This window comes from Panthera tigris, chromosome B4 (genome assembly GCF_018350195.1).
Source record: "Panthera tigris isolate Pti1 chromosome B4, P.tigris_Pti1_mat1.1, whole genome shotgun sequence".
Taxonomy (NCBI): Eukaryota; Metazoa; Chordata; class Mammalia; order Carnivora; family Felidae; genus Panthera; species Panthera tigris.
Window position 1 is genome coordinate 22,525,877 of NC_056666.1, and position 27,867 is coordinate 22,553,743.

The 27,867-nt window shown below is 45.5% G+C and overlaps 1 protein-coding gene across 13 annotated transcripts in view; it reads left to right on the top strand.

The window, feature by feature from the left end:
• The window catches only part of KIAA1217 (KIAA1217 ortholog), a 300,868-nt gene that overhangs the window by 263,416 nt on the left and 9,585 nt on the right, over positions 1-27,867 (top strand). For 10 of the 13 annotated variants that reach the window (XM_015537196.2, XM_015537200.2, XM_042991232.1 and 7 more), the window contains 7 exons: positions 8,729-8,904; positions 14,314-14,444; positions 15,019-15,166; positions 16,930-17,377; positions 20,188-20,371; positions 24,215-24,378; positions 25,095-25,259. In XM_015537196.2, the coding sequence (XP_015392682.2) occupies positions 8,729-8,904; positions 14,314-14,444; positions 15,019-15,166; positions 16,930-17,377; positions 20,188-20,371; positions 24,215-24,378; positions 25,095-25,259 (1,416 nt within the window). The remainder of the gene's footprint in view (positions 1-8,728; positions 8,905-14,313; positions 14,445-15,018; positions 15,167-16,929; positions 17,378-20,187; positions 20,372-24,214; positions 24,379-25,094; positions 25,260-27,867) is intronic. The other 3 variants (XM_042991231.1, XM_042991237.1, XM_015537197.2) reach the window with 1 other exon arrangement.

Here is a 27,867-nt window from a genome sequence, read left to right on the forward strand (position 1 = left end):
CAGTTTTTTTTCCCCCGCTTGGTTCCTATTTCCTTTTTCTGCCTCCTGATAAATTTCTAAAAAATGGGCTGGTTCTGAACGTAGTGTTCCATTTTTAAGACTACTGAGAATTTACTGTGCTCTCCTAAGAGAGGAAGGAGGTAAAATACCAACACAAAAAAGAAACATGGCAGTACACAGAGACCTTGTATTTGAAATGATATAATTCAATAGTGTTATCTTAAGGTGGCTTTTTAAATAAGATAGTGCCTCATAGAAATGTGTGAGAGTCTCATTTATCATCCAAAAAATGATCATGGGAATGTATATCCCTGAGAAAAGCACCCTACAGTTTGGTCCATGTGAGCAGATCTATTTTTACCCATTGGGCAGAAATGATAAATGGAAATCGTTCAGGGTTTGATGAGTAGGCTGCCATGCAATGCACCAAGCCCTAGGTAGACTGTCACATGGAGGCTGTCTAAGGTGGGGAGTCATCTCCCAGGTAACATGTGGTTGTCACCAGGCATCTTATATGTCGTTCCCTACAGCCTGGGGAACTTAATTAACCAGGTAGCCAGGAGTCATTCTGGAGTCTGGCTATCATCATGAAACTTCCTGATTTGTGGTACAACCACTGTTCAGTGTCACTGCTGAACAGGAAGTCAGTTCCACTATATGACGGTGTGGACTAGACTGATAGTCCTAGGTTTTGCCTAAGAAATCAAGGTTGAGTATGTGAGGCACATTGTCCAATTAGAAGTGGGTGAAATTAGTTTCAGGTAGTTTCCTAGTTTCTTGATGTTGATAGGGACAGCTTATTTGGTTTAATCAAATATTTAATGGCCCAGAACATTATTCCTAAGGCATAGCATTTACAATAAATTTATGTTTCTTTTTTTTTTTAATTTTTTAATGTTTATTTCTGAGACAGAGACAGAGCATGAGTGGGGGAGGGGCAGACAGAGAGGGAGACAGAGGGAGGGAGACAGAGAATCAGAAGCAGGCTCCAGGCTCTGGGCTGTCAGCACAGAGCCCGACGCGGGGCTCGAACTCACAAACCATGAGATCATGACCTGAGCCAAAGTCAGTCATTCAACCAACTGAGCCACCCAGGTGCCCCAACAATAAATTTATGCTTCCAGAATGAGGGGTAACTGTAACTGTACTTGCCTTCCCACTGTTGACAACTAGAAAACTGGAGGAAAAAAAAAGTGAAACAACTGTTTCCAGGCATTACATTACAACAGATTGTAATCCTTAGGAGTATGAAAGCAAAGAAGTGAAATTCAGCTTTCTGCCTGGGGCACTTTTCAGATCATGATGTGGAAAGCAATAAACCAAGCAGGGCACTGACAGTGTAATTGAGGAGATAAGATAAAAATTTAGAGAGCTGAAACAGCTAGAATTTGTGGAGTTGAGTACCAAATAAGAGAAAGCTCTGCAGAGAAAAGACTATATAAATCTGTGCTCTGTTATTGAATAATAAGCCACGTATGTGTAGTGTGAAAGACCACCTAGCCAGGCAAAAACAAAGTAGGAAGCTCTAAGATTAAAAATCCCCAGAGCTCATACAGGGCTGGGAGATGTTCATACTTTGACAAGCAAGAGTAAAGAGGTTTCATTGGTCACCTGGGGCATTCAATAGAGATCAGAGAAGAACCATGTTCCAGTTTTAGGACTAAACTAGTCCCAGAGTAAAGGCTACCCTAGATTCACCCTAACAAAGCTTAAAAGCAAGCCTCTAAAGAACAAAAATGATCCACAAGTAACTGAACCATCTGCCAGAGAAACTCCATCTGTAAAGGAAAACAAAATTCAAAACTGCCTGCCTAGCACTCAATCAAAAATTACTAGACATGTGATCCATAACCTTAAGAAAATTCAGTTGATAGAAATCAACCACTAATGGCAGGAATAACAAGAACAGCAGCATGGACTTTAAAACAGCTATAATAATTATTCTCAAGGATTTAAAGAAAAACATGAACACAATGAGACAAGAAACAAAATTCTTTTAAAAATCTAAGTGTAACTTTCAAGGGCTGAAAAACACAATATCTGTGAATGGACTTAACAGAAGATTTATTAGCATAAAAACAAAATATTAGTCAACTTGAAAACATAGCAATAGAAACTGTTCAAACTGAAGTATAGAGAGAAAAAGACTGAAGAAAATGAACCAAAACTTAATGATTTGTGAAACGATATTAAGTGGTCCAGGGAAAAGAGAAAAATATTAGAAGAAATAATGGCTAGAATTTTTCTAAATGCAACCAGAGGGGGAAAAAAGACACCGTACATAATAGGGGAATATAAATAAGAATGAACACCTACTTCTCATTAGAGACACAACTTAAGTCTGGAACGATGAAATGACATCTTTGCAGTATTGAAAAAAAAAAAACAAAAAACCAAATTCCTTCATCAGATAGAGGACACTTCCCAAGTGGTTTTATTAAGCCAGCTGGCATTACCCTACAAGCAAAACCAGTCAAAGATATTTTAAGAAAAGAAAATATAAACCAGTATCCCTCATGAAAGTGTATGTAACAAATCCAAAACAAAATATTAGCAACTGAATCCAGCAGTATATAAAAAGAATATTATCCTGGTTTTCATCCCAAGAATGCAAGATTGTTTTAACATGAAAAAAAATCAATGTATTTGACCTTATTTATGAAATAAAGGAGAAAACCCATATCATTTCAATAAATACAGAAAAACCATGTGATAAAATTCAATGCTGATGATAAAAACATTCAGCACTTTAGTACAAGGACACTTCCTTAACTTGGTAGAGGACGTCTGAAAAACCTACAGAAAACATAGTTGATGGTGAAACACTACACATTTCCCATAAAATCAGAAACAAGAGCCAAGAAGGCTGTTCTCACTTACTATTGAGTACTGCACTTAAGATCCTAACCAGTGCAATAAGGCTAGAAAAAGAAAGAAAAGGCATACATATAGGAAAATAAATTGGCTCTACTCACAAATGACATGATTGTCTATATATAGAATCAGAAAGACTACAAAAATTGCTACCAGAAATAAGTAAATTAAAGCAAAATCACCAGAATCAAGTCAATATGTAAACATATAAAAATATTAGTATATACAATATAAATCCATGCAATTGATTTATCTACGCAATGGAATACCACTCAGCATAAACAAAAATGAACTATTAAAACACTCAACAACACCCAGAAAGGGTGAAGGGAAGAAGGGAAGAAGCCACACCCAGAAGATTACATACTGTGTCTGCAGAACAGAAAAACTAATCTATAGGGACAGAAAAGAGATTGGTGGTTTCTCTGGGCTGGGGTTTGGGTGACTGATTGCAAAAGGTCATGAAGGAGTTTTCTAGCGTGATAAAAAATGCTATCTTTTCAGTGGTGGTTACATTGGTGTATACATTTGTCAAAATTCACTGACCTGTGCACTTAAAATGGGTATATTTTATTGCTTGCAACCTATAATAGAGGGTTTTTTTAAGTTAATTGAAAGGTAGGTATCATTGTAATGATTTGAACTGCTAACGACTAATTTATTTGAAGCATTTAGAGAGAGATGCTGATCTACATCCTGCCTTCTGCTCACTTCACACACTGCTGGGATGAACAGGAGAGTCCTGTGTCCTAGGGACATTGGCCAGAACACCGTCCAGGAGGGCAGGGGGACTAGCGGAAAGGGGAAGGAGAACGTGGGCACACGCTTATTCCTTCATGATTAACTTATCATTGCCTAGCATTGGGCTATGGAAAATTCCCTCTGTAATCCCTCCAGGGGGCTCTGGTAAGCCCCTCTTTTGGAAGGAGGATCCTATAACCTGGAACTCCGGGCAAACCTCCTCTCCAAGGGGAATAATTTTAATGCAATCTGACCATGTTACCAGTTGAATAACTTGACTATTACGTACATTCTTCTATATGTCTGCACTTCTGAGTAATGTTCTATTGAAATTCATTTGTGCAGCAAATATGTGGTGGGTACCTACTGTGTGCCAGAAACTGTGCTTGGTGGCTGGAAATAAAACAGACACGTCCCTGCCTTGTTAGAGGGGCAACTTGGGGTGGTTGAAAAATGACTAGGTGGAATTCAGAAGACTTGGCTGTCACCATGATTCTGCCCTCAATGACTGAGTGACCCTGAATAAGTCACTTAACCTCTCAGAGCTCCACTTTTCCCATCGTCCAGATTTCAATTTTCAGAATTTTAAACATCCCAGTAATAATTTCCAGTTTGATAGCCACTGTTAATATCTGCTGCTAACAGGACCATAACTTGTTTTGGAATTTGTCTGTGAGATTTGGTGGGAGGGTTAGGTACAGAGGGCTGTGACATGATCCATCCATTCAAGAGCCCTTCTCTTAGACCATAATGTTTACTCTGAGTGACTCATCAGAATCGTCTGAGGAGTTGAAAGAATTCCCAGTGCCCAGGCTACCCGGTAGACCAATGAAATCACAGTCTCTCAGGGGGTAGCACCCAGGTGTCAGTCACTTTTCAACACATTTAGTCATGCACTTATTTGGCCCTTGCATCCCTGTGACCCCTCATCTCCCCACCCCTTCAAAGGAAATAGCTCTGTGGGATTTGACCTCCCGTTTTGATAGCTGGCAGTGCTGCTGTGTATATTCAACAACCACTGCAGTCAGAGCAAGTCGGGGCATGAGAGGTGAGCCCACCGCATATCTGAGCCCATGGGTCAGCCCATATATCTACAATCTAGGAAGGAATTTCGGATTCTCCTTTGTTTGTTCTTAACAGCATTACTGCTTAGTCCAGGCGTTTATCCGTATTTATTAAGTACCTGCCGTGAATGGCCCTGTATCCTGGAGACTCTGTGAAGAGCAGAAATTAACCACATGAAGGGAAGAGCAGGTGCAAAGTCCCTGTGGCAGAAAGGAGCCTAGCCAGTCGAAGAACAGAAAGGAAGGATGTTTGTGTGACTGGAGCAGGGACTGCCGGCTGCATGCCATGCGAGGAGACTGGCGATGTGGGAAAGGGTGAGACTTCCTTGTGCCTTGTGGGCAAAGCTGTAGCTGCAGAGAACATGGGAGGAAGTTGCCCTCGATGCATCGTTTCCATACCTGGTGGCTTTTAGCAGCATACTGACTGTTTTTAAGACCACAAGAAAAAGCCGTTATTAGCAGAAGCCATGAGAGCATAACTATGAGTCATACAGAGGAGGTAACCCGGGAGTGGCACGTTTCTATTTGCTTCCCTTCCAGACAAAACTGCAGGCCCCACCCCCAGGGCCCGGTTTGTGCCAGACACTGTTGTAAGCACTTTATTCCCTCACTGAATCTCCATTACCAGCCTATGAGATAAGAACGATTATTGCCCCTTTTATGGATAGACACCAATGAATAATTTGCTCACGGTCACATGGCTACCACGTGGTAAAACTAGAAATGGAACCCAGGCAGTGTCTTGCTGGATGGGCAGGTAATCAGTACAGAGCTGATGTTGGAACGTGACGGTGGCCCTGCTTGCTGCTTGTGTTGAAATGTTTTATCTTTATTCAACAAAAATAGAAGACACGGTGAAGGTTTGAGTTGAGGGCCACATGGTCAGATGGCATTTGCACAAATCGCGGACAATTGACAAAGGCATCATTCTCATGAGGTCACATACAGTGGTTGTGCTACAGCCCATGACAGCAGAAAACAAACAGCTAATGGAAATTTTAGGGAACCTTTAGGTATGATACAATAGCTATCATGTAACTTCTGTCTCTGAGGCTGGTTGAACGAATTTGCTTGATGGATGTGCTATTAGCAAACTCTCCTGCCCCAGAGAAACACTTAATACAGGACTTGGAAACAGGAATCAAGCGTTTGACTACATTCTTCTGAAGCCAGATGCAAACCACACATCTTCTGCTCTCTGGGGTAAGGAACAAGAGTGCTCTGGAAAGTATATGGAAAGTTATGTGGATGTCGTGGCAGGATGTGTGCAAGCAGCCCACATAAAACCCAGGGAAAATAACAAATTGCCAAGAACCTTGAGCTCCTCTGGGATCATTGTTGCAATCACCAACATCAAGTGTTATGTTTTCATGGTCTGTGATTACATGGCATTTGGTACACATGGACCTGTGTAAACAAGAGGGACACAGATTCTCTCTTTTTTTAAGTTTCTTTATTTGTTTTAAGAGAGCAGAGGAGGGAGAATCCCAAGCAGGCTGTGTGTTAGCCTGCAAATCCCGCTGCGGGGTTTGAACCCACGAACTGTGGGATCATGACCTGAGCTGAAATCAAGAGTCAGACACCCAACCAGCTGAGCCACCCAGGTTCCCCAAACATAGATTCTCTTTTAACTAATACACTGAAATAGTCCATGGCTAAATCAACATTTCTTGACCACCTGTTTGATACCAAGCAGTAGCTCATGTAATCCTCAGACTAGCACTGCTAGAGGAAATGAATCCTCATCCTTGAAGATAAGGAAATGGAGACCAAGTGAGTCTAAGGAACGTGCCAAAGTCTCACGGTAGCCAGAGTTTGGGGTTCGATCCAAAGTGGAACCACAAAAGGCTCTGAACAGTGCAAAGCAGTCTTGAAAAAGAAGAAATCTAGAGGCAACACACTCCCTGATTTCAAAACATAAGGCAGAGGTATAATAATCAACATAGTATGGTACTGGCATAAAAACAGACACGTAGATCAATAGAACAGAATAGAAAGCCCAGAAGTATGATCCCATTCATATACGGTCAATTAATTTATTTATGATAAAGGAGCCAAGGATATACAATGAGGGAAGAAAGGTCTCATCAATAAATGGTGCTGGGAACACTGGATGCCTCATGCAAAAGACTGACACTGGACCACCATCTCTCACCAAACACAGAACTTAACTCTAAAATGGATTTAAGACTGGAATGTAAGACCTAAAGCCATGAAACTCCTAGAAAAAAAACATAGGCGGTAAGCTCCTTGACAGAGGTCTTGGCCATGAATTTTTAAAGCTAACACCAAAAGTAAAAGCAACAAAAGAAAAAATAAACAAGTAGGACTACGTCAAAGTAAACAGCTTCTGCACAGCAAAGGAGACCATCAACAAAGTGAAAAGGCAACCTACCGAATGGGACAAAATATTTGCAAATCATATATTTGATAAAACGTTAATATCCAGAGTACGTATACTTCAATACAAAGAAAAAATCAACCAAACCCCAAACAACCCAATTTTTAAATATGGGCAGATTTGAAAATAGATAATTTTCCAAAGAAGATATGAGCGTGACCAACAGGTACGTGAAAATTATACCCAACTTTATTAATCATCAGGGAAATGCAAATGAAAACCACAATGAGATATCACCTCGCACCCATCAGAATGGCTAGTACCAAAAAGACGAGAAATGAAAAGTGTTGGCGAGGATGTGGAGAAAAAGGAGCCCTCGTACACTGTTGGTGGAACGTGAATTGGCGCGGCCACTCCGGAAAACAATACGGAAGTTCCTCTAAAAATAAAAATAGAACTACCATGTAATCCAGCAGTTCCACTTCTGGGTATTTATCTAAGGGGAACAAAAACAGTAACTCAAAAAGATACATGCGCTCCCATGTTTATTGCTGTACTGTTTACAATAGCCAAAAGATGGAAACAAAAGTGTCCACCAATGGATGGTCAATATTGTAATATTATATGGTGACTACGCTTGTTGAGCATTGAGTAACGTATAGAATTGTTGAATCACTGTGTTGTACACCTGAAACTAATATAACATTGTATGCCAACCATACTTCAATAATAAATAAAAATTAAAAAAATTAGGTGTTTATATACAATGGACTATTACTCAGCCATAGAAAAGAATGAAATCTTGCCATTTGTGCCAATATGGATAGACCTTGAGGGCACAATGCTAAGCGAAATGAGTCAGAGAAAGACAAATGTCATATGATCTCTCTTATATGCGGAATAATAATAAAAAAAAAAAAAGCCTCGTGGATACAGAGAACAGATTGGTGGTTTCCAGAGGGGGGGAGTGTGAGAAATGGGTGAAGGGGGTCAAAGTTTTTAAAAAAGCCTCTGAGATCTAAAAGGCCAAGTAATACGGGTATTTTGGGCGCCATGATGGAAGGAGGCTGCAGTAGGCAGGAAGGAATATTTTGGTGCACAGACCACTTCTCCTAACTTTACAGATATTCTCCTAACACCGTAAGCCATATTCCTAAACGTTCCACTCTTGCAGCTGAAGTCTTGCACAGAGAAAGAGAAAGTGATGTTTCCAAGATCACGTGAGTTCAAGGAAGGAGCGTGGGTCGGGTCACTGGGTTCTGCATCATCACACGCTCAGTTCCGTGTTTCAATTTGGGGCTTGCAAAGCCCAGGCGCATCTTCAGAGCTACACAACCAGCAAAAAAAAAAAAAAAAAAAAAAAAAAAAAAAAGCGCTTGACTCCAAAGCTAGTGCTCTCAGCTGCTCCCTGTAAAAAACATGTCAGTGAGAGTTTATGCCTGTTGTCCATGCTGCACTGACCGGAGTAAGTGTCCTATTTTTTGCAGACACAGACGTGAAAGTCTGGTTAGCAGTTGGCAGTAAACCTCAGATGTTGGCTGAAGTAGCAATATTATATACAATCTCTGCTTCCTTCCCTTTCTCACTGAAATAAATATTCAGCTGCAGGGCTGTTTACCCCAGCCGGCTTCTGAAGACCGTCAGGCAGTCAGTCGCCACGATGTCAGTCAGGCAGCACCAACTGAAGTTGATTTCTTTTGTTCAACAGCTGCAGAACCAGGAGCTGCTGAGGGCAATGATGAAGAAGGCGGAGCTGGAAATCAGCGGCAAAGTGATCGAAACCATGAAGAGGCTGGAGGACCCTGTGCAGCGACAGCGCGTCCTCGTGGAACAAGAGAGACAGAAATACCTGCACGAAGAGGAGAAGATCGTCAAAAAGCTGTGGTGAGTGCCAGTCACCCGTTGGACCCGAAAAGGACACTGTCCTTGCCAACGAGAAGCCCCTTCCTAGATGGTGCTCTCTCCCTCTCTCTCTTTTAACTTTTTTTAAAGTTTATTTATCTTGAGAGAGAGAGAGAGAGAAGGAGAGAGCAAGGGGGCGGGAGGGCGGGAAAAGAGAGAGAGAGAGAGAGAGAGAGGAGAGAGAGAGAGAGAGAGAGAGAATCTCAAGCAGGCTCCGCACCAACAGCACTGAGCCCGAAACAGGGCTCGAACTCCCAAAGCGTGAGATCATGACCTGAGCCGAAACCAAGAGTCGGACGCTTAACCCACTGAGCCACCCAGGCGCCCCTCCCTCTTTCTTTATTGAGCACCTACTGTGTACAAGTTAGGGTTCTGCTGGTTCTGGGTATCCTTGGACACTTAGCGCCCCTCTGTCCAGACCCCGGGAAGTTCAACTGCACTTGTCTCATTAACAGCTGGAGCACCGCGCTCCTTTGTAGGGCTCGGCAACAGAGAAAATGAGAGGAAGCAAATGGCAAAACCCAATGATAAATGGGAAGTCTGCATTTAATCTCAGTAAATGAAAACTAATAGCCAAAATAACGGTGTTAAAATTATCTTCCTATTATTCAACTGTAGTTAAAAGCACAAAAGAAGAATTTAAGTGTACAGTATGTCTGATCCAGGAATGAAAGATGCCTCCTTGAATGTTATCAATCTTCTATGAGGTTCTTATTGAAAGCATCTATCAAGTCCCACTATTGAAATGAGCACTTTTATTACTCCCCAGTCACTGGGGTGGGCACATCTTTTATGGTAATCTATGTTTTGTTATGCAATGAAGATTTATCATAGAATGATTTCACCTTCTAGTGTAATGAGTAGTAATTTTTCTGGATTCTCCTAGCATTGTTAATTCTCTTAAATCTCCCAAATTGGGACTAGAAAGAAGCAACTTTCACGTTCTTCTCATGGGCAGAAGGACCGGAAGTCTCCATGATGGAAAGTGTTATTTTCCATCAACTGTTTGATATTTGAGCCTGTGTCACCCCAGATGCCCACCCAGCGTGTCTAATTAAAATAAGAATGTCCCTCTCAGTAGCAGTCCAGAGGGGGGAGAAAATCAATTAGAGTTATAATTTTCCAAAAAAAAAAAAAAAAAAAAAAGAATTTGACCACTGTTCACCAACATCTCAAAATAGCTTCTAATATTTTATGTAGTTCATTCATTTGTAGACCATTAATCACCCACCGTGAGGTGATAAGGCTATTATTTGTCTGAAATGTTTTTGTGATGGCCCAGTTGTCTACATCTAGGTGTTAAAAGATTCTTCTTGAAAACTTCTTTAAAAACGTGTAGCCTTTTAAGAATATTTTATGTTTTCCAATTAAATCACGAAAAAGTAAATTTCCTTCTTTTAAGAATTGTGTTTATCAGTCAGCTAAGTCTTGCTTTTGCTCTAGAAAAAGTACTTAATCTCAGTACTACCCCAGCAGCCCAGCACAGGATTGAGCTAGGAAGGGGCATGGGGAGCCTATCAGGAGAGCACTTCATCTGTGGGCTGGCTGCACCTGGAGAAGATGTGCACAGGGCATTTGAGGAGCTCCGGTCCGGCAAAGCAGAGTATATGAGTATGTGTATAGCCCAAAACAGGTGGCTCACCTGTGCCAGGTGACCCTACGCAAAGGAGAGATTGCTTCGGGCCCCAGGGATCAAGAAGACAACCTGAAATAAGTTCTTTGTCTTGTGGCCCCAGACCCAGGGCAGCGCCGTGTGTTTAGCGGGGTCTCACAAAGGGTTTGTTAAACCGAACCAGGCTGGCCTGGAGGTCAGGCGGGGTTCCATCAGTGAAAGCGGGGCGAGGGATGGGCCGTTCCCAGGCAGAGCAACCCTGTGAGCCAGCAAGACTCAGGACCAGGAAGGTGCAAGGTGTCCTTGGAAAACTGGGGGCCGACTACGTTGGCGGAGATGATGCAAGATACTAGACCATGTCTCATGTCTGGTAACGCCATTCCCCCTTGCATGATGCCTGCCCGTATCTTACACCACATTCCCGCCCTGCCTGCCTGCTCTGTGTGTGCGGGGACTGTGTTTACCGAGATTGGAGGATCATGTGACAGAAACCTAGATTCCTGGCTTTTCCTGGCAGCTCCTGGGTCCAACCCCAGCTCCAGAACCTCTCTGGATGGAGCGTAAGAATGTGCATTTTACCCAGGGTAGATTCTCAAGTGTCTTCCCATTTGACCAGCCTGATGGGGAGGTCACTGACGTTTTTTGATCAAGGATGCAGCAAAGTTTTTTGATCAAGGAAACACAGCAAAGGATGCAGAGCTGTGTTTCAGAAAGGTCCCTCTGGTGATCATGAGCAGGACTGTTGGAGGGGGAAACATTGGTGTCAGGGAAACCATATTGGCAGCAGCTAGAACAGTCCAGTCGAAAGTCAGTAAGGCCTGGGGCACAAGGGTGGCTCCCTCCATCAGTTAAGCATCTGAGTCTTAATTTCGGCTCAGGTCATGATCTCAAGTTTTGTGGGATTGAGCCCCGCATTGGGCTGTGCACTGACAGCATGGAGCCTGCTTGGGATACTCTCTCTCGCTCTCTCTCTCTCCCTCCCTCACTTGCATGCATGCACTCTCACTCTCAAGATAAATAAATAAACTTAAAAAAATGTCAGTAGGCCTGAATCAAGGAGTAAAAACAGGAATGGGAAGAGAAATCAAATGAAAATGGACTGTTACAAAAGACAGCTGGTGGTACCTGGGTGGCTGTCGGTTAAGTGACTGACTTCAGCTCAGGTCATGATCTCACGGTTTGTGGGTTCAAGCCCTGCATCGGGCTCTGTGCTGACAGCTCAGAGCCTGGAGCCTCCTTCAGATTCTTTGTCTCCTCTCTCTGCCCCTCTCCCACTTGTGCTCTGTCTTACTCTGTCTCTCAAAGATAAATACATGTAAAAAAAAAAAAAAGACAACTGGAAATTTCAACTTAGGAACATCAGGAAAACAATCTCCCCTCCTTCCCTCCTCTCCCCTCCCCTGCCCTTCACCTTACACACACACACACACACACACACACACACACACACACTGGAAAATAAGTTCTCTTGGGCGTCATATTGGACTAAGTTGCTGGTGAGCCATTAAGAGGGCAGAGAAGTGAAATTTGGATCTAGAATATGGAGAGAAATGGAATCCAGATCATTTCTCTTTGGTGGGTTTCTACTTGGAAATAATAATTGGGCTTCTAATAACTGTCAAATGAAATATACTTCATTAATATATTAATGAAAACATTAATGCTTCTTTTAACTAACATAGTATGAAAAGCAACTTACACAAATAGAATGGATTTAGAGCTAAACCACAGTATCTGTGAACATCTGGCTTTCCTTTGAGCCAAGTTCACATCTCCAGAGTCATATTGATTACATAATATTGAAAGTTTGTTTTCAGCATTCATTTTAGCTCCATGATCTCTGTTACATTTTGAATAAACAAATTTTATCTGAGTGCTTCATAATATATATCATAAACATATGAACAGAAATGACATTGTTGTGTACAATAATATCAATACACTTTTGTGTATATTCCTTGATCAACCCAGGAAAAGCTGTGACATTTATGGGTCTTCTGTGTTCAGAATTATGAAATCCCAAAGGCACATCATGTAAAAGAGATTAAAATAGAACTTTAGGCAGACTGACTTCAGGTCAGATGATCGCTCTTAGGAGTATTCATTGACACCTGGCAGACTTGTGGGTTGTAAATGGAACCGTGATAACATTTGGGTCTTAGCTCTTCCCTCGGAACTTGGAAGGACTGGACAGTGTGTCCAGTCTACACTCCAAGATATTTCAGTTTGGTGATGAAGTGGTAAATAACTTTTGCACACATAGGTGCCATATTTAGAGCTCTTAGGAGGGATGGCGTACATCGTCTCCTCAGGGGTGTGGTTAGCTGCAGGAAGTTTCCTGTGGGTGGGTTCCCATAACACCAGGTACCTTCCCATAGTTTGCAAATGTGGACAGTGAGCAGTTGGGGCTTTCCCTTTGGGTCCTGAGTTGCAGTATTTCATCTGAAGGGATCGCAGGCAATTGGGGTCCATTTTCCATAATAGAATGAAAGACGTCACCAAAAACTCCATCTCGCTTCTCTACAGCGGATGGACTTGTTGTTTGCCCCATTGGTCCTTGTTAAACACACATGGCATCCCGCCTGAATCCGTCCTGCAGTAGCTGTGCCATCCATAACCTCCATCTGCGCCCCCACTTAGCGGGAAGGGTCTTGGCAGGCCATCTTTTTACAGATACGCTGTGTCTTCTTTCCCTGTTCCCCGCCAGCCCCTAGCACTGCCCCTGTAGGTGAATGCTGTTTGCCTACCGCCACCTAGTGGTTCTTAATCTCTCAACGTTCTTGTCCTCCACTACCTTAAGAGAAGTTTTCTGTCGTCAGATTTACGGGCAAACTGAAATGATACAACCGTGTTTACGATGGGTGATTAATGTGCCCAGGAGACAGGATGTTGTTGGTTTGTTTCGTTGGTTGCTTTGCATTTTGAAGCAGAAGACCTCAGAACTAGCAGTACCTGTGTGTGTGTGTGTGTGTGTGTGTGTGTGTGCGCGCGCGCGCGCACGCGTGCGTGCACCTGCGTGTCTTTCTCTCCCTCTCTCTTACACACACATACACACCAGATATCAGATCTGTGATCGTTCTTCGTCTTTGGAGCTTAGAGAGGAAAGTCAGCCCTTACTGATGAGGCCATCAGTATAACCCAGAGGGTCTCGATCAGGGGCAAGTTTGCTCCCCTCCCCCACCCCATCCCCACTTCCCTCAGGGACATTTCCCAGTGTCTGGAGACATCTTTGTTTGTCACACGCTGGGGAGAGGGTGCTACTAGATCTGGTGGGCAGAGGGCAGGGGTGCTGCGAAACACCCTACAATGCACAGGTCAAGTCCCTATAGGAAAGAATTATCCAGCCCAATATATCAAGTTTCAGGTTTAGAAGGCTAATATAAGCCAATCAGGACCCCTCCTTTTGCCCCGCTACGGCGTGCGCTCCCCGCCCCCACCCCATCACCTGACAAAATGCACACTCCCCTCCCTTAGTCGGCATCAGCACCACTGAAAATAAAGAATGGGTCCAGCCACCACCTCCCCTCTGGCCAACCTGGGCATCCCCAAGAACAGGCCCTGGGAAAACTCCTTGCACCCGCCTTACACCTCAGAGGAATATTTAAGCCACACCAAGCTACTCTCTCGAGATACTGCCGTCATCTTAGCGGAAGGCCAGGGGAGGCTGGACCGCGGTGAGCAACAGGAGGCTCGGATGGGCCCTTTGCTACTACAGCTGCCCTTTTTCGGGGGTCTCGGTGTTCACTGCCACCTACTGGTCTGCTTGCCCCCACCCCCAGTGAGCTGGAAGACTTCGTTGAAGACTTGAAGAAGGACTCTACGTCGGCTACCCGAGTGGTCACTCTAAAAGATGTGGAAGATGGGGCTTTCCTCCTGCGACAAGTGGGAGAAGCAGTAGCCACCCTGAAAGGTGAGCCTCCTCCTTGAAGGGGAGAAGTCCAAAGCGTGTCTCCGGGAGGAGAGCGGGGTGGAGGGGGGGAGGTTAAAACTCTGTCCGACAGTGACAGATCCGTTCGTTCGTGCATGTGTGCCTGCAGGTGTTCATTAAATACCCTGTGGGCCAGGCGCTGTTCTAGGCACTGGCGATGCCTCACTGAACAAAATGGGCAGATGTCCCTGTCTTCTTGGAGCTTCTATTTTAGTGGGCGCCATAAGATTTAGGGCGAAATGATACCAATGACAGTTTCTCTCCACTGGCTCTTCCAGTGTGCCAGGGCACCTGTGCAAAATTCATTGAAAATGGCCCTCAGGGACAGTTGCCTTTATCCCACATAAGCAGACAGGAAGTGAGGCGCAGAGGACCTCTGCCCTTGCCCGAGGTCACTTGGAACCCGGCTCTGTCTGACAGGCGTCTGCCTCCTGGAGATGCGTGCGGAGCGCTGCAGCCGATGAACCCCACGCTCCCGACCCTACCCGGCGTGCGTGTGTGGGATGGGGGCTTGTTCCGCTTTTTCTCCAACTCACCCTCTGCTCTTGGCCTGCAGGAGAATTCCCCACCTTACAAAACAAGATGCGAGCCATCTTGCGCATAGAAGTCGAGGCCGTGCGGTTTCTGAAGGAGGAGCCCCACAGGCTGGACAGCCTCCTGCAGAGAGTACGGAGCATGACCGACACCCTGACCATGTTGCGGAGGTAACCGCCCCCCCCCCGGGGGGCCGGGAAACTCGTGAGGGAGGACGGCAGCAACTCTTTCCCACCTTAGACGTTCCATTGCGGTATGACTTGAGGTCCCGATCGTTCAGCACAAGCCTGCTGCGTTTGGCACATCCTAGAGCTTAACGTTAGGAAACATTAAGTAAACATTTTTTTTCAAAAAATCATTTGAAGGTGGTCCTTTTTAATAACACTTTAAGATTAAAGAATGCGTCAAAATATTTTATTAGCCTCCTTCACTTCTGGAGCACAGATGACTTCAGTTAGAAGAAGAAATACACACTGAATGAAGTTCAAGAGACAGCGTTAGAGGCGTGGCCCTGCCAAACTGGAGAGAGGGAGGGCAGGAGGGAGGAGAGCTTGAGAACTGGAAGTTGCCTTCATGAAGATGACTACTGACAGCGGAAGAGAGGGCACGGTGGCAGGAGAGGGAAAGGGGGGGAACAGATCCTCGGGGGTCCCTTGGGGATTGGAGGAACAGGGTAGGTAAACAGCAAAAGAAACAAGTGAGTAGCAGAGGAGAGTCATCGAATGCAGTGTCTCTTTTCAAATCAAAAATAGACATTTTAATAAGAAGAAAGTAAGGGACTGATTAAAGATTATAGGTCAAGTACCGTGTATCATATCATCTGATATACCCTACATCGATCGTAACAACAGCTCCCGAGGAAGGCGCCAGAAGGCAGTCTCATCCTCCCTCCTCCTTATCATCATCACTACATTCTACAGAAAAATATCTGAGGCTCAGAAAGGTACAGTTCCCAGCATCCTAGAGCTAGAACCTGCCAGAACTGATGATATTCAAACACAGGCCTGTCTGACCCCAGAGCCGTGTTCTTTCCACTGCACCGTGGGTGGAAATGCACAGATAGCTTCACGTGACCCCAAAATGCAGAGGAGGACGAGGACCAACCGGGCTGTTAGATTTGGAGTCACTGTTGACCTCCCAGAAAGGTGTGGTCGAGTCCAGGTGGGGAAGGAAGCCTGATCCAAGCGACAGGAAGAGCAAGCACCAGGAATTAAAATACAGTTGACTCTTGGACAACTCGGGTTTGAACTGCACGGGTCCACTTATGTAAGGATTTTTTTTTTTTTTTGATAAGTACAAGACAATGCTGTAAATGTATTTTCTTTGTGATCTTCCTAATCACGTTTTCCTTTCCCTAGCTTACTTTATTGTAAGAATCCAGTCATGGCATACAAAATGTATGTTAATCAGGTACTTATGATATAGGTAATCCTTCTGGTCAACAGTAGATAATTAGCAGTTAGGTTTTGGAGAGGAACAAGAGTTCCATGTGGATTTTCAAAGGAGGAGAATATGGAGGGCTCAGGAAGGTTTTGGGGTTAGAACAGAGCATCTCTGAGGGCTGTCCAGCGGGGACTGGGTGGAGGGGGTTAATGTTAGAATCATCTGTTCACTCCTGGCCGCCCCCACACCAATAGTGATGGAACCGTGTCTGGCTGGGCACAACGGTGCTGGTGGAAAGGCAGAGACAGACCATCTCGTGAGGGAAGGACTGAGCAGTCAGGTCCCAGAGACGGTCAGGAGGCAATTGGAGGGCATTAGGAAGTTGCTATGGAAACCTTCATCCCCAAGCTGCTACTCCGGGTTGTCAGATGTCTTAATTTTGCAACCTCTTGCCTGGCTTTGAGATGCCACGGCATTCAAGTGTGCCATACAAATAAAATGCAAGTTACCTACCTTAAGAGTTAATGCTGCTGTGCATGGTTTCTCCCAGACATGTCACCGATGGGCTCTTGAAAGGTACAGATGCAGCCCAGGCCGCACAGTACGTCGCTATGGAAAAGGCCACGGCCGCGGAAGTCCTGAAGAGCCAGGAGGAGGCACCCCACACCTCAGGCCAGCCCCTCCACGGCGCAGGAGTCCCCGGCGACGTGAAGTCAGAAGTGGTGCCCTTGACCGTTCACCATGCGCAGAGCTCCCCGGTGGTCATCCAGCCCTCCCAGCTCTCCGCCGCCCTGCTCAACCCCGCCCAGCACTTGCCGGGGGGCTCGGGTCCCCACCCCACCAGCCCTTCGGCCACCACACAGGAAGTGACCTCAGCTCTGCAGTCGGCACAGGCTCCTCAGTCCCCACAGATGCCCATGAACGGCTCTGCCATGCAGAGCTTGCTCATTGAGGAAATCCACAGCGCGAGCGCCAAGAACAGGGCAGTGTCCATTGAGGTAGGGTCCTACGTCCATTTCTCGTTAACCCTATAGAGGAATAACATCTGGTCCTTCCCTCAAGGAGTTTATAGTCTGGTTGTAAAGAGAATGCATATATGTGTCAAAGATACATTTAGGGGCGCCTGGGTGGCGCAGTCGGTTAAGCGTCCGAATTCAGCTCAGGTCACGATCTCGCGGTCCGTGAGTTCGAGCCCCGCGTCGGGCTCTGGGCTGATGGCTCAGAGCCTGGAGCCTGCTTCCGATTCTGTTCTCCTTCTCTCTCTGCCCCTCCCCCCTTCATGCTCTGTCTCTCTCTGTCTCAAAAATAAATAAAAACGTTAAAAAAAAAATTTAAAAAAAAAGATACATTTATATCAAATATATATAGATATATAGATATACTTATATCTATATATCTATGTATCTATATATATGTATAGATATCTATATATCTATACATATATATAGATACATAGATATATAGATATATCTATACATACATGTATGTATATATATTTGTCTCAAAGAGAGATTTTTTGAACTACAAATGGGTTTCGATGGCCAGATTAAGAGAACAGTCGGATTTCAGAGAAGGGTGAGACACCCCATCCTGTGGGAAGGTGAAACCATGGTGTTCTGGGAAGTGTTTACCAACCAGTTCTCTGGTGGGGGCAGGGGGAAGCCCTGATTCATAGAATCTGCCAGTTTCTAAGGCGTATTCTCCCACCGTCGCTGATTTCGAGTTTCAGCGGGACATCAGTGGGCATGCGGCTGGGGAGATGTGAGTCAGCTCTCCCTGCTCAAGCACATCACTGGTGAATGCGGGCCGGTGGAGGGTTTGCTACTGGCCTGGAAAAGTCAGTAGAATCTGGGTAAGTGGAGCAGGGTCGGTGAGGGCTAGCACAGAGGGGTTGCTGTAGCAAAGGGAACCACGAGTAAACTTATTTTATGGGAACAAGATAGAGGAGATGAGGCTGGCAAAACAGACTGGAACCGGATGTGTGGGAACTGGCAAACCAGTCCAGGACGTCTCAAGGTCATGGGGTGGGTGTCCGAAAAAATGCGGCCCCTCAGAGCAGTGATAAAAAATCAGCATCTTCAGAAAATTGCTCTGAAACAATGTACAGAATCAATTAAGGTGGTGGGGTCTCGAATTAAGGTTGCTGGGTGGGAGGTCATTAGAGTAGTCTCAGGATGCAAGGTGGAGGCCGTCAAAATGGAAAGAGAAAACTGGGACTTAGAGTCACACGACATAGAAAACACGCCATGGTTTTAAAGATTCTATCAAGAGCCGGTATCCACGCCTGAGTATCACATTTTGTCTCCCCAGCGTCGTTACCCCAGACCCTGCTCCTCACCGTGCCCGCCTCTCTTGCATGTCAGCAGTGGATAACTCAGGTTTCAAGAAAAAATAACCTCTTCAAATTGCCAAGGCCACGGTCAGGGCAACCGGGCCTCTGGACCCTAGGTAGCTTCTGCCTCTGCTCCAAAGTCAGCGGCTGTGCCTCTCCTCCAAGCCAGCCGTTTACGAAACGCAGCTCACGGGAGGGGTGAGATGTGATTGCCTGACGGTGATTCTGTCCCATCGTGCCCAGCAGGGCAGGGGCGAAAACTGAACAACACGTTTCCTCCTGAGAGTGAGTGGAATCTGCCACTTCCTACATCTCTGTATGGAGACCGTGTCAGTGGGACGACCCATCTATTTAACAAACGTCTCTTGAGAACCCACTGGGCGTGGCCTTCGTGGCCACGTGTGTATTCTCAGTTTCGACTCACGAGTCGTCTCTGAAAATGCCCCGATCTGCGGTAAGGAGGCCTGGGCCTCGCCACCCGCTCCACTGCTGCTGTGTAAGGTGAGCTTCCTCCGCGGACCGTATCCCCGAGCCCTGCTGTGCACCAGCCCCCAGAGGCCCTGAGGCAGGCAGGGAACAGAAGGGACAGAGTCCGTGCCTTCAAGAAACATGCCTGCTTGTAGGGAGAGGCCGAGAACCAGCGTATGCCAGGTGGTCGTAAATGCTAGGAAGAAACAGTGAAGGGAGGGGGTGGAAAGGACGGTGGCGGTGGAGGCTTGTTTACGCAGCGTGGATCTTGGACACATTCTTTGCCTCACTGGGCCTCGGCGTTCTCACGTGTGAAGTGTGTTGGTGAAGTGATCCCCTCGGTCTTTTCCAGTTCTTACGTGTTGGGATTCTCTGCCCTCCTGGAAGGATTACTGTGCCACCTCGAAATCACAGGAAAATGTTCCTTTAAAAAAAATGTGCAGGTATTTAAAAATGCATTTCATGTAATTCTCCCTATTGGGAGAACTTGATGGAACTTCGAGGGTACCCAGATAAACCCCATTTTACACGTAAGAAAGTTTGACCCGGAGGCCATATAGCAGTTCTTAGCCACGGGACTGGGATGTAGGATTCCTTGTTCCTGGTGAGTGTTTTTGGGCTTAGCTTCTGTTTGTCTGCACATCTCCTCCACAGTGAAAACTCCGTTTCGAGAACAAAAACTTGGTGATGGGATACATACTTTTGAAAGCATATCCCTGCGTCCTTTTATTAGTATTGGTTGAAAGTAGCAGTAAGTGCTCAGTAATAATGGAAAGAATGCATTTGGGTTTCTGAGCTTGCTTCTGTGGGAGTGAAGACCACTCGGGCTTACACAGCAGAGAGCACAGGGGCACGTTTGTCTGTGCAAAAATGTCCCTCGGTGCGGAAACCGGAGCATTATTTTATCCACATTTAACCTGTGTTATGCTCTCCGCCAACCCGACACGAAATCTCTAATTAGCTTTCCCTCTGGTTTTTAAACCTTCTTCCCTTGTTCTTTTCCTGCAGAAAGCAGAGAGGAAATGGGAAGAGAAAAGGCAAAATCTGGACCACTATAACGGGAAAGAGTTTGAGAAGCTACTGGAAGAAGCTCAGGCCAACATCATGAGGTCAATTCCAAACCTGGAGATGCCACCAGCCTTGGGCCCACAACCAAAGGGCGATGCTCCGGTAGACAAGCTAGAACTTTCAGGTGAGGTGCTCACAGGGCTATGCGGGCTGGCTACCCTCGGGTCAGGGCAGTGCTGCCCACGTAAGCACGTGCTGGCCAGCAGCACCAATCTCTCACTTCGTAAGACTCTTATAAATTGGAGCAAATCCTCAGGTATCACTACATTCTCACTACTGCCTCTTAACTATAACCGTAGCCTGGAAACGATGTTCTACTTGAGGATACTAGAACAATGCCCGGTAAGGTAAAATTTAGATTCCCGGCTTCCACATTTCCTGTGAATTTATGACACTTCACAGCACCAGCTGGGAGAATAAGAGGGCCGCATTTAGAGTAAGAGCTTTTCATATGCTGCAGGAAGAAAATGCCAGCCTTTATGAGGTCCTGAGGGGACATTAGATCATGAGGCGAAATTGCATTTTTTAAGTCAAAATTATTAGATTGTATATTGAACTAACTAAACTATGGAAGTGAAGCCTCAATGTGTCCCTAAGAACATAAAATAACGGTTAGAAAACTCAGCCTCCTAAATCTCCAACCAACAAGCCTCATGCCTTACTCTGATCTTAAAGTTGCGAACAGAGACTCCATTCTACCTGCAGCCCAGTGTCTCAGAGCCACATTCAATGGTGCCTCCTCCAATAGCTAAAATTAATTTGGAAAGGAATCGCCATCTTGACTTGCATGCATGTCCAGGAACATGAGCGTAGATACAATTTGTAACCACTGCAACCCTGTCTCACTGTTCTCCTTCGCCAAAGCTGCTCTAAAATTCCCCTCACTGAAACTGCCCCCATCAGCCTGTGTGTGCCAAGTTTTTCACCCCTTTTCCCCACCTGCCCAGCTGGGTGAGGCCTGTTTAGGGACGAGAAGGGTCAGGCAGCAAGTACCTTAGGAGGAAGGGGCCCGGGAGGGGCAGCCCTGTTCTCACAAAGATGGCTTCTCTCCCAAAGTCCCCGTGAGGAATTTCTCATGGGTAAGAATCTACACCACTCCGTTTCCACCTGGCCCAATTTGGCTCTCCTTATTATTGCTTTTGTCAGGTAGTCCTTTGATGTTTTATAATCACAAATAAGTTATAAAAAATAGTTATAAATCATAATTGTTCCTTCTCGTGATTGCACTTGTTATCTTACCACATCTGGGCTTTTTATTCCTTCAGATTAAAAAAAATTTGTATAAAGTGGGGCGCCTGGGTGGCTCAATCAGTGAAGCGTCTGACTTCAGCTCAGGTCACGATCTCTCGGTTCATGAGTTCGAGCCCCGCGTCGGGCTCTGTGCTGACAGCTCGGAGCCTGGAGCCTGCTTCGGATTCTGTGTCTCCCTCTCTTTCTGCCCCTCCCCCGCTTGCACTCTGTCTCCTCTTTCTCAAAAATAAACAAACATTTAAAACCAAAGAAATAATTTGCATAAAGTGTTTTTTAAAAATGACTCCCCAAAGTATTTTTGCTCAATTAAATGTGTTACGTTATGTTATAAGTAAACTCTATACCCAGCATCGGACTTGAACTCACAACCCTGAGATCAAGAGTCACATGCTCGACCAGCTGAGTTTGTTTTGTTCTGTTTTGTTTTGTTTTGTTTTGTCTTAACACATGGCCTGATTTCAGAGAATCTGCTAATGTACCAGCCACCAGAAATGCATAAGGATACAATCTGTTACCTGCAAACATTGGTTTCTATCATTTTTATTTATTTGGCATGGATGTCACTGCTTTTACTGATTTTTGTTTACTAATGAGGTGAAATTCTACGCTCAGGGTTTTTAAAAGCTATTTGTATTTCCTCTTGTATAAATTGTCTGACTACTTAGAAAACGGGAACGGATGGTAGCTCCTAAAAAAATCAGTGGAAAATTTTAGAGACGGTAGCCTCAGTCAGTGTTAAAGAAAAATTATTCACAGAGATATTTGTTAAAAAGAGCAAGCAAGACTTTATTCAAGACCACGGCAGCAGGGGAGAGAAACTGAACCCAGCTCTGAATACAATACATCAAGGGTAGGGGGAGTCTCGCTAAAAGGCAGGCCAAGGGCCTGGACGTGCAGAGGGAGTGAAGAACCAGCTCAGATGTCAAGAATGGGGGATTCTTGCTAAACGGACTTCACGGAATTCTTTGCTAAAACTGGGCTGAGCACACAGAGCAAGGGCAAGGCTTCGCGGAGAGGAGAGCTCGGAGGAGCCCTGACCAAAGCCGGGCAAAGAGGCAGTCATGGTCATGACCCAGGAGAAAAGACCTGGGCCCACTTCCAGGGCCCGTCAGCCTGTGCCAGTCCCTGGGGGGACCCACAAAGCTGATGAGGCTGTCCCCCGGCCAGGCCGCTGGCTCAGGAACCAGCCGGGTGGCCCACTGCTGCTGGGGCCTCGTCACCCAGCACTCTCCTGCAGGAGACCAGAACTGTCGGCTACACGTAACCACTGGCCTTTCACCCTGATGAGCACCCACACCCTTACTACAGCTTTAAGTAGAAACTTCTCAAGCGTGTCCCTCAAACAGCTCTGACTAGGTTGCTCAGAAAGGACAAACATATTCCCGAGAGGGCAGGCCGTGTTCCTAGAGAGAGCTGGGGCAAAGCCCGGTTGGAAGGTCCAACCCCGAGTTTCTGCTTCTGCTGCTTTAGTGCGCACTTGGGTTCAGGCTGGTAAAAGGCAGAGGTGAGGAATGATGATAAAGGACAGAAATGAGGAGGTTTGAATTTGGTTAAGTGCCTTTTCTGGACATTTTTCTGGAGAAAGCTAAGTAGATACCTGTATTTCCTAACCTTTGGTGTCAATGCCAACTTCTCCTTCTGCATTTCTGTGTTTACTGCCTCCTTTCATTAGCAGAGAACCCTTTCCAACCACATAACCAGGACCAAAAGTCCATTTTGTCCCTGACTTTGTTTTCTGTTCATCTGCCTTGCATTTCCTCCTGGCCCTTCATCGGCCAGATTCTATTCTAACATCCCCTGCACAAACTTCTCCTGCTAATAACACTGTCTCCCACGTCCTTCCTTTAGCAGCCATGCGAGGGGCTCTGGATTTGTCTCTAAGCTCTAATATTTCATCTCTCCAAGGAATACCCAGAAGTTTTACTTAATGATGATAGCTCTTGGGGCACCTGGATGGCTCAGTCGGTTGAACATCTGACTCTTTTTTTTTTTTTTTAATGTTTATTTTTGAGAGAGAATGAGAGAGTGAGCAGGGGAGGGGCAGAGAGAGAGGAAGGCAGAGGAAGGCAGAGGATCTGAAGTGGGCTTTGCACTGACAGCGGAGAGCCTGAGGCGGGGCTCGAACTCACCAACTGTGTGATCATGACATGAGCCGCAGTCGGACGCTTCACCATCTGAGCCACTCAGGCGCCCTGAGCATCTGACTCTTAATCTCAGCTCAGGTCTTGATCTCAGGGCCCTGAGTTCAAGCCCTATGTTGGGCTCCACACTGGGCATGAAGCCTACTTAAAATATATCTACATATGTATATATGCTACATATATATATATATATATATATATATACATATATATGCACATATTTTTTTAATAATGATAGCTCATACTTGCATTGCATTTACAGTAAGTCACTAAGCACTGTTCTAAGTGCTTCGCGTATATTAAGGTATTTAATCTCCACAGCATCCCAGTGGAGAGGATTATTATGATACCCATTTAATAGATGACACAACTGAGGCAGAGAGAAGTTAATTAACTTGTACAGGGTCTTTTTGGGATTTCAAGTCAGTCAGGCTATAGGGTCTATGCCTTTAATCCTGGCACTATGGAGAGAACAGAGAGATGTTTACATCAGATTGCATCAAGTTTATAGAAATACACTGTTCTGGAAGTTCTCTTGCAAAGAGGTTATTTTGCAATGACACACTGTTTTCCAGAAGACTCTCCAAATTCAGAACAAGACTTGGACAAGCTGGGGGGTAAGTCCCCACCTCCTCCTCCCCCACCCCCTCGGCGGAGCTACCTGCCAGGATCAGGGCTCACCACCACGAGGTCCGGCGATGTGGTCTACACCAGCAGGAAGGAGAACATCACCGCTAAGGTCTGATGGGTTCAGCTCTGGTGAACTGGTCTCTGAGTTCAAATGATACCCTTAGACAAGGTTCTCTCTATTCTCATGTAGAACACAGAAAGTAGTAAGGCAGAGGAGAGAATTGATTAAGCTACATCACAGGAAGCCCCACAGATGGGAAAATGTCAGCCAGTGTTATTGGACTAGACTCAGCACCACCAGCTCTATCCTTACTTGACTTGTAGCTGCAACAATGTAAAATGCAAATCACAAGCTACTTCTCCAGCAAGGGCCTCATAAGATTGAAAACGGAGTAGAAGGGGACGCAAAGGAAAGTCCACCTTACAAAAGCTAAGTGAGACTAGCTCACACGGTTGTAAGAGTCTGTACAGAAAGGTGTTCAGTGGGTTTTAGCTTGCACTTAACTTGGCAAGTTTGGTCTTTTGTGTTAAATGTAAAATACAATTTCCAAGGGGATGTAGTACGGGCAGGCCTTTCTTAAAGGCACCAAATGTTGAGTAGTTATAACTTCATTTAAAATCTTCAACCCATTCACCAAAATGGCAGCTTGTACAAAAAAAACCCAAACTAAAAGCAAGGGATATTAATAGTCTTTCGACTCGATTTGAAGAGGTAGGAAGCCGACATGCCAGGCAGTAAGGGAACGTGTGTTGCTGTAATCTGTGCCTCTTTTTGCCAGCCCCTAGAGGCGTTGAGCTAATATCTGTGATTTGAATCTTCCACAGGCAAGCAGTGAAGATGCTGGGCCAAGCCCCCAGGCTAGAGCCTCTAAGTGTCCGACCGAGGAGCTGGCTTCCACCTGGACCCCATCCCCACCGCCAGTCGCTACCTCGTCCTCAAAGGACGAGGAGGAAGAAGAAGAAGGAGACAAAATAATGGCGGAACTCCAGGTATGTGGATGAGGTAACTGGTTGTGGCTCCTTGCCTTCCTACCTAGGCCGCTCTGGCTACGTCTCTCACAGATCCATTAGCTAGAGAGGGCTGGCAAGGAGCCTTTGGACCTAGGCCTCGTAAGCAGCATCTTCTGGCCTTGGCCTCCAGTTTTCCAAGATGGCGCTGAACTACCCTCAGGGTACTTCATGACGTGTGTAAGGAATGACTGTTTCACAAAACAACTCAGGAAGTTTATACAGGAAATGAATTGCGAGTTTTCCTAGCTCCGGCCAAGAGGATTTACTTTCCTTGCTTTTAATAGTCCATTCATTTCAAAAGCAATTCAGACAGGGATCCGAAATATCAGCCATTGTCTTGTCTTCATAAGGACTGATTAAGGCCTCCTTCACGTGGGTCTCATAAAAACTTTGGTTTTAATACTTAGAATGGCTGCCCTTAGGTCTTCTGTCCTTCATACCAAGTTCCCATTTGGTGTCAGCATCATCTTTTCAAATATGCAGAAAAACGGAACGATTTCATTTCCCATTTTCTTTGCCCTGTTTGCGAAATGATTATTTATTAGTTTTCTATTTTTATTTTTTAATTAATTGACACAGTCCATTCTTAGGATTAAGGATGGGGTACAGAAACTGTACTCAAAGTTTACCCCACATTCAAATCATGGATGTGAACCTACCCTGGGTGTATGTTCTAAGAACTTTTCTAATCAGAGGCATGCACAATTCCCAGACCAAAGTCTGTTCATAGAATATTTCATTTTGACCCATACTCACTGTAGCATTTTTTCCCCTCTCTGGATGGTCAGATCACATGGTCAGATCACACACTTAGGGCTCCAAAATACGTTGCCTCTTCACCAGTGCACGCACCATGGGTGTGCATTCTTCGTGTGGAGTAAGGAGAACTTTTAAGCCATGTCATTTGTACCACAGCTGTTCCACTCTGCTTTCCGTGGTAATAACTACCAAAATTGGGCTGTTTGGATTTACAGGGCTGCTGGTTGATTTGTCCCAGGGCTGAGCCCTTCTGAGCTTCTCTCAGACTGGCCTAGGACATCCCCTCCACCAATCAGATCGGTGACAGATTTTTAGGACGTTTAAAGAATGTCATACATAGGAACCATAGATGTATACGGTTAGCGATGCATGAAACAGTTGAGAGGGTGGAGGCGTCCGTCACTCAGTGATCCAGGGAGGACCCTCTGGCTGATGACACTGGCATGGCCGGGCTGCTTGTCGTCGGGAGATTGGTGCTCGTCCTGAGATGTGTAGGCAGATTCTGGGACCGTTCGTTGTAGCCTCTGCCCCAAAGCATGGTTTAAATTGATCGCGGCCCAGTTTGGTTCAAATGGATGACGAAGAACTAGGTAATTTTACATCTGTGCAAGGTGAACAGTCACTCCTAATCCAAGAAGTAGAAACTTTTAGGCTCATGGATAGTCCTGCACTAGCCCCCAAAGAGAAGTCATTTACTTGTTCCAGCTACGCTTTAGAGCTCATCACTTGGGAATATTTCCCACCACTGACGTCTAAATATCTCTGATGGTTTCTTTGAAAGTTTTCAAAGCCTGGAGTATGTGGTTTCTTGTTGTGTTATTGGTGGTTAGGTAATACTGGTGAATCAAGTGCTCTAAGCCTGACTTAACCAAAGCCAAGAGCCCTCCTTCTGGGGTAGGGACCCTACCCGCTGCATCAGGAGGTCAGCCGCGCACTTGGGCTCTGCACTTAGGTGCCCCCGAGGCAGGACAAGGAGCAGATGCGGCCTCCTGAGTGTGACTGTGGAACAGTTTCCTGCTGTGTGTTACCAGGCGTCAGAAAAAACCAGAGGCTCCAAAGTCCAGGGTCTGACAGCCCAGCGGAGATGGCAGGTGGCCTCAATGGGCATCTCCAGGGCCCGCTAGGACTGGGGTGTCTGAGAGACCCCAAGGGGGGAGCCAGCACACCGGCTTCAGGAAGAAGGAACAAGCAGAGAAACAGAAGAGCAGGCCGGGGAAGTTCCCAGGCATCGGCTCAAGTCGTATTTTAGGACCCGTGCTGAAACAGTCAACTTGGCACGGGCCTGGATATTCTTTCTGCCCACGGAGTTATTTCCAAAGGGCCATATTCGGCAGTAAGAAAATATTGAGGCAGTTATTTGGGATTTTTCATCGAAATAGCTGATCTTTAATCCTGACTGCAAATTTGAATTATTTGGGGGAGTTTAAAAAAAAAAAGGCCTGTGAATTAATTCTGAATTAATTATTCTCTGTGTGAGGCCTGGGTAACAAAAATTTTTTTTAACTAGGTGACATGTAGTTGAATTGAGAGCCACTGATTTCAAGAAGCTTGGGTGCTGGGTTCTTCATCTGTCCTGCTTTCGTGACCGTATTGTCACTCCCTCTCTGCCCCGCAGACACAGCCTGTGCTTTCTGTTTGTCTGAGGACTGGCCTCCCTCACCCACTGTTCACCCAAACTGGGGTGGACTCCTAGAACTAAAATTGATAGTTTTCTAGGACAGATCTAGAAGCTCAGGCAGAAAGGAGGCAGCTCAGAACCCCATGGGCACTCAGGAGCATCACTTTATTCTAAATGCACCTCAGAGCACCTTAGAATGTGGGAGTACCT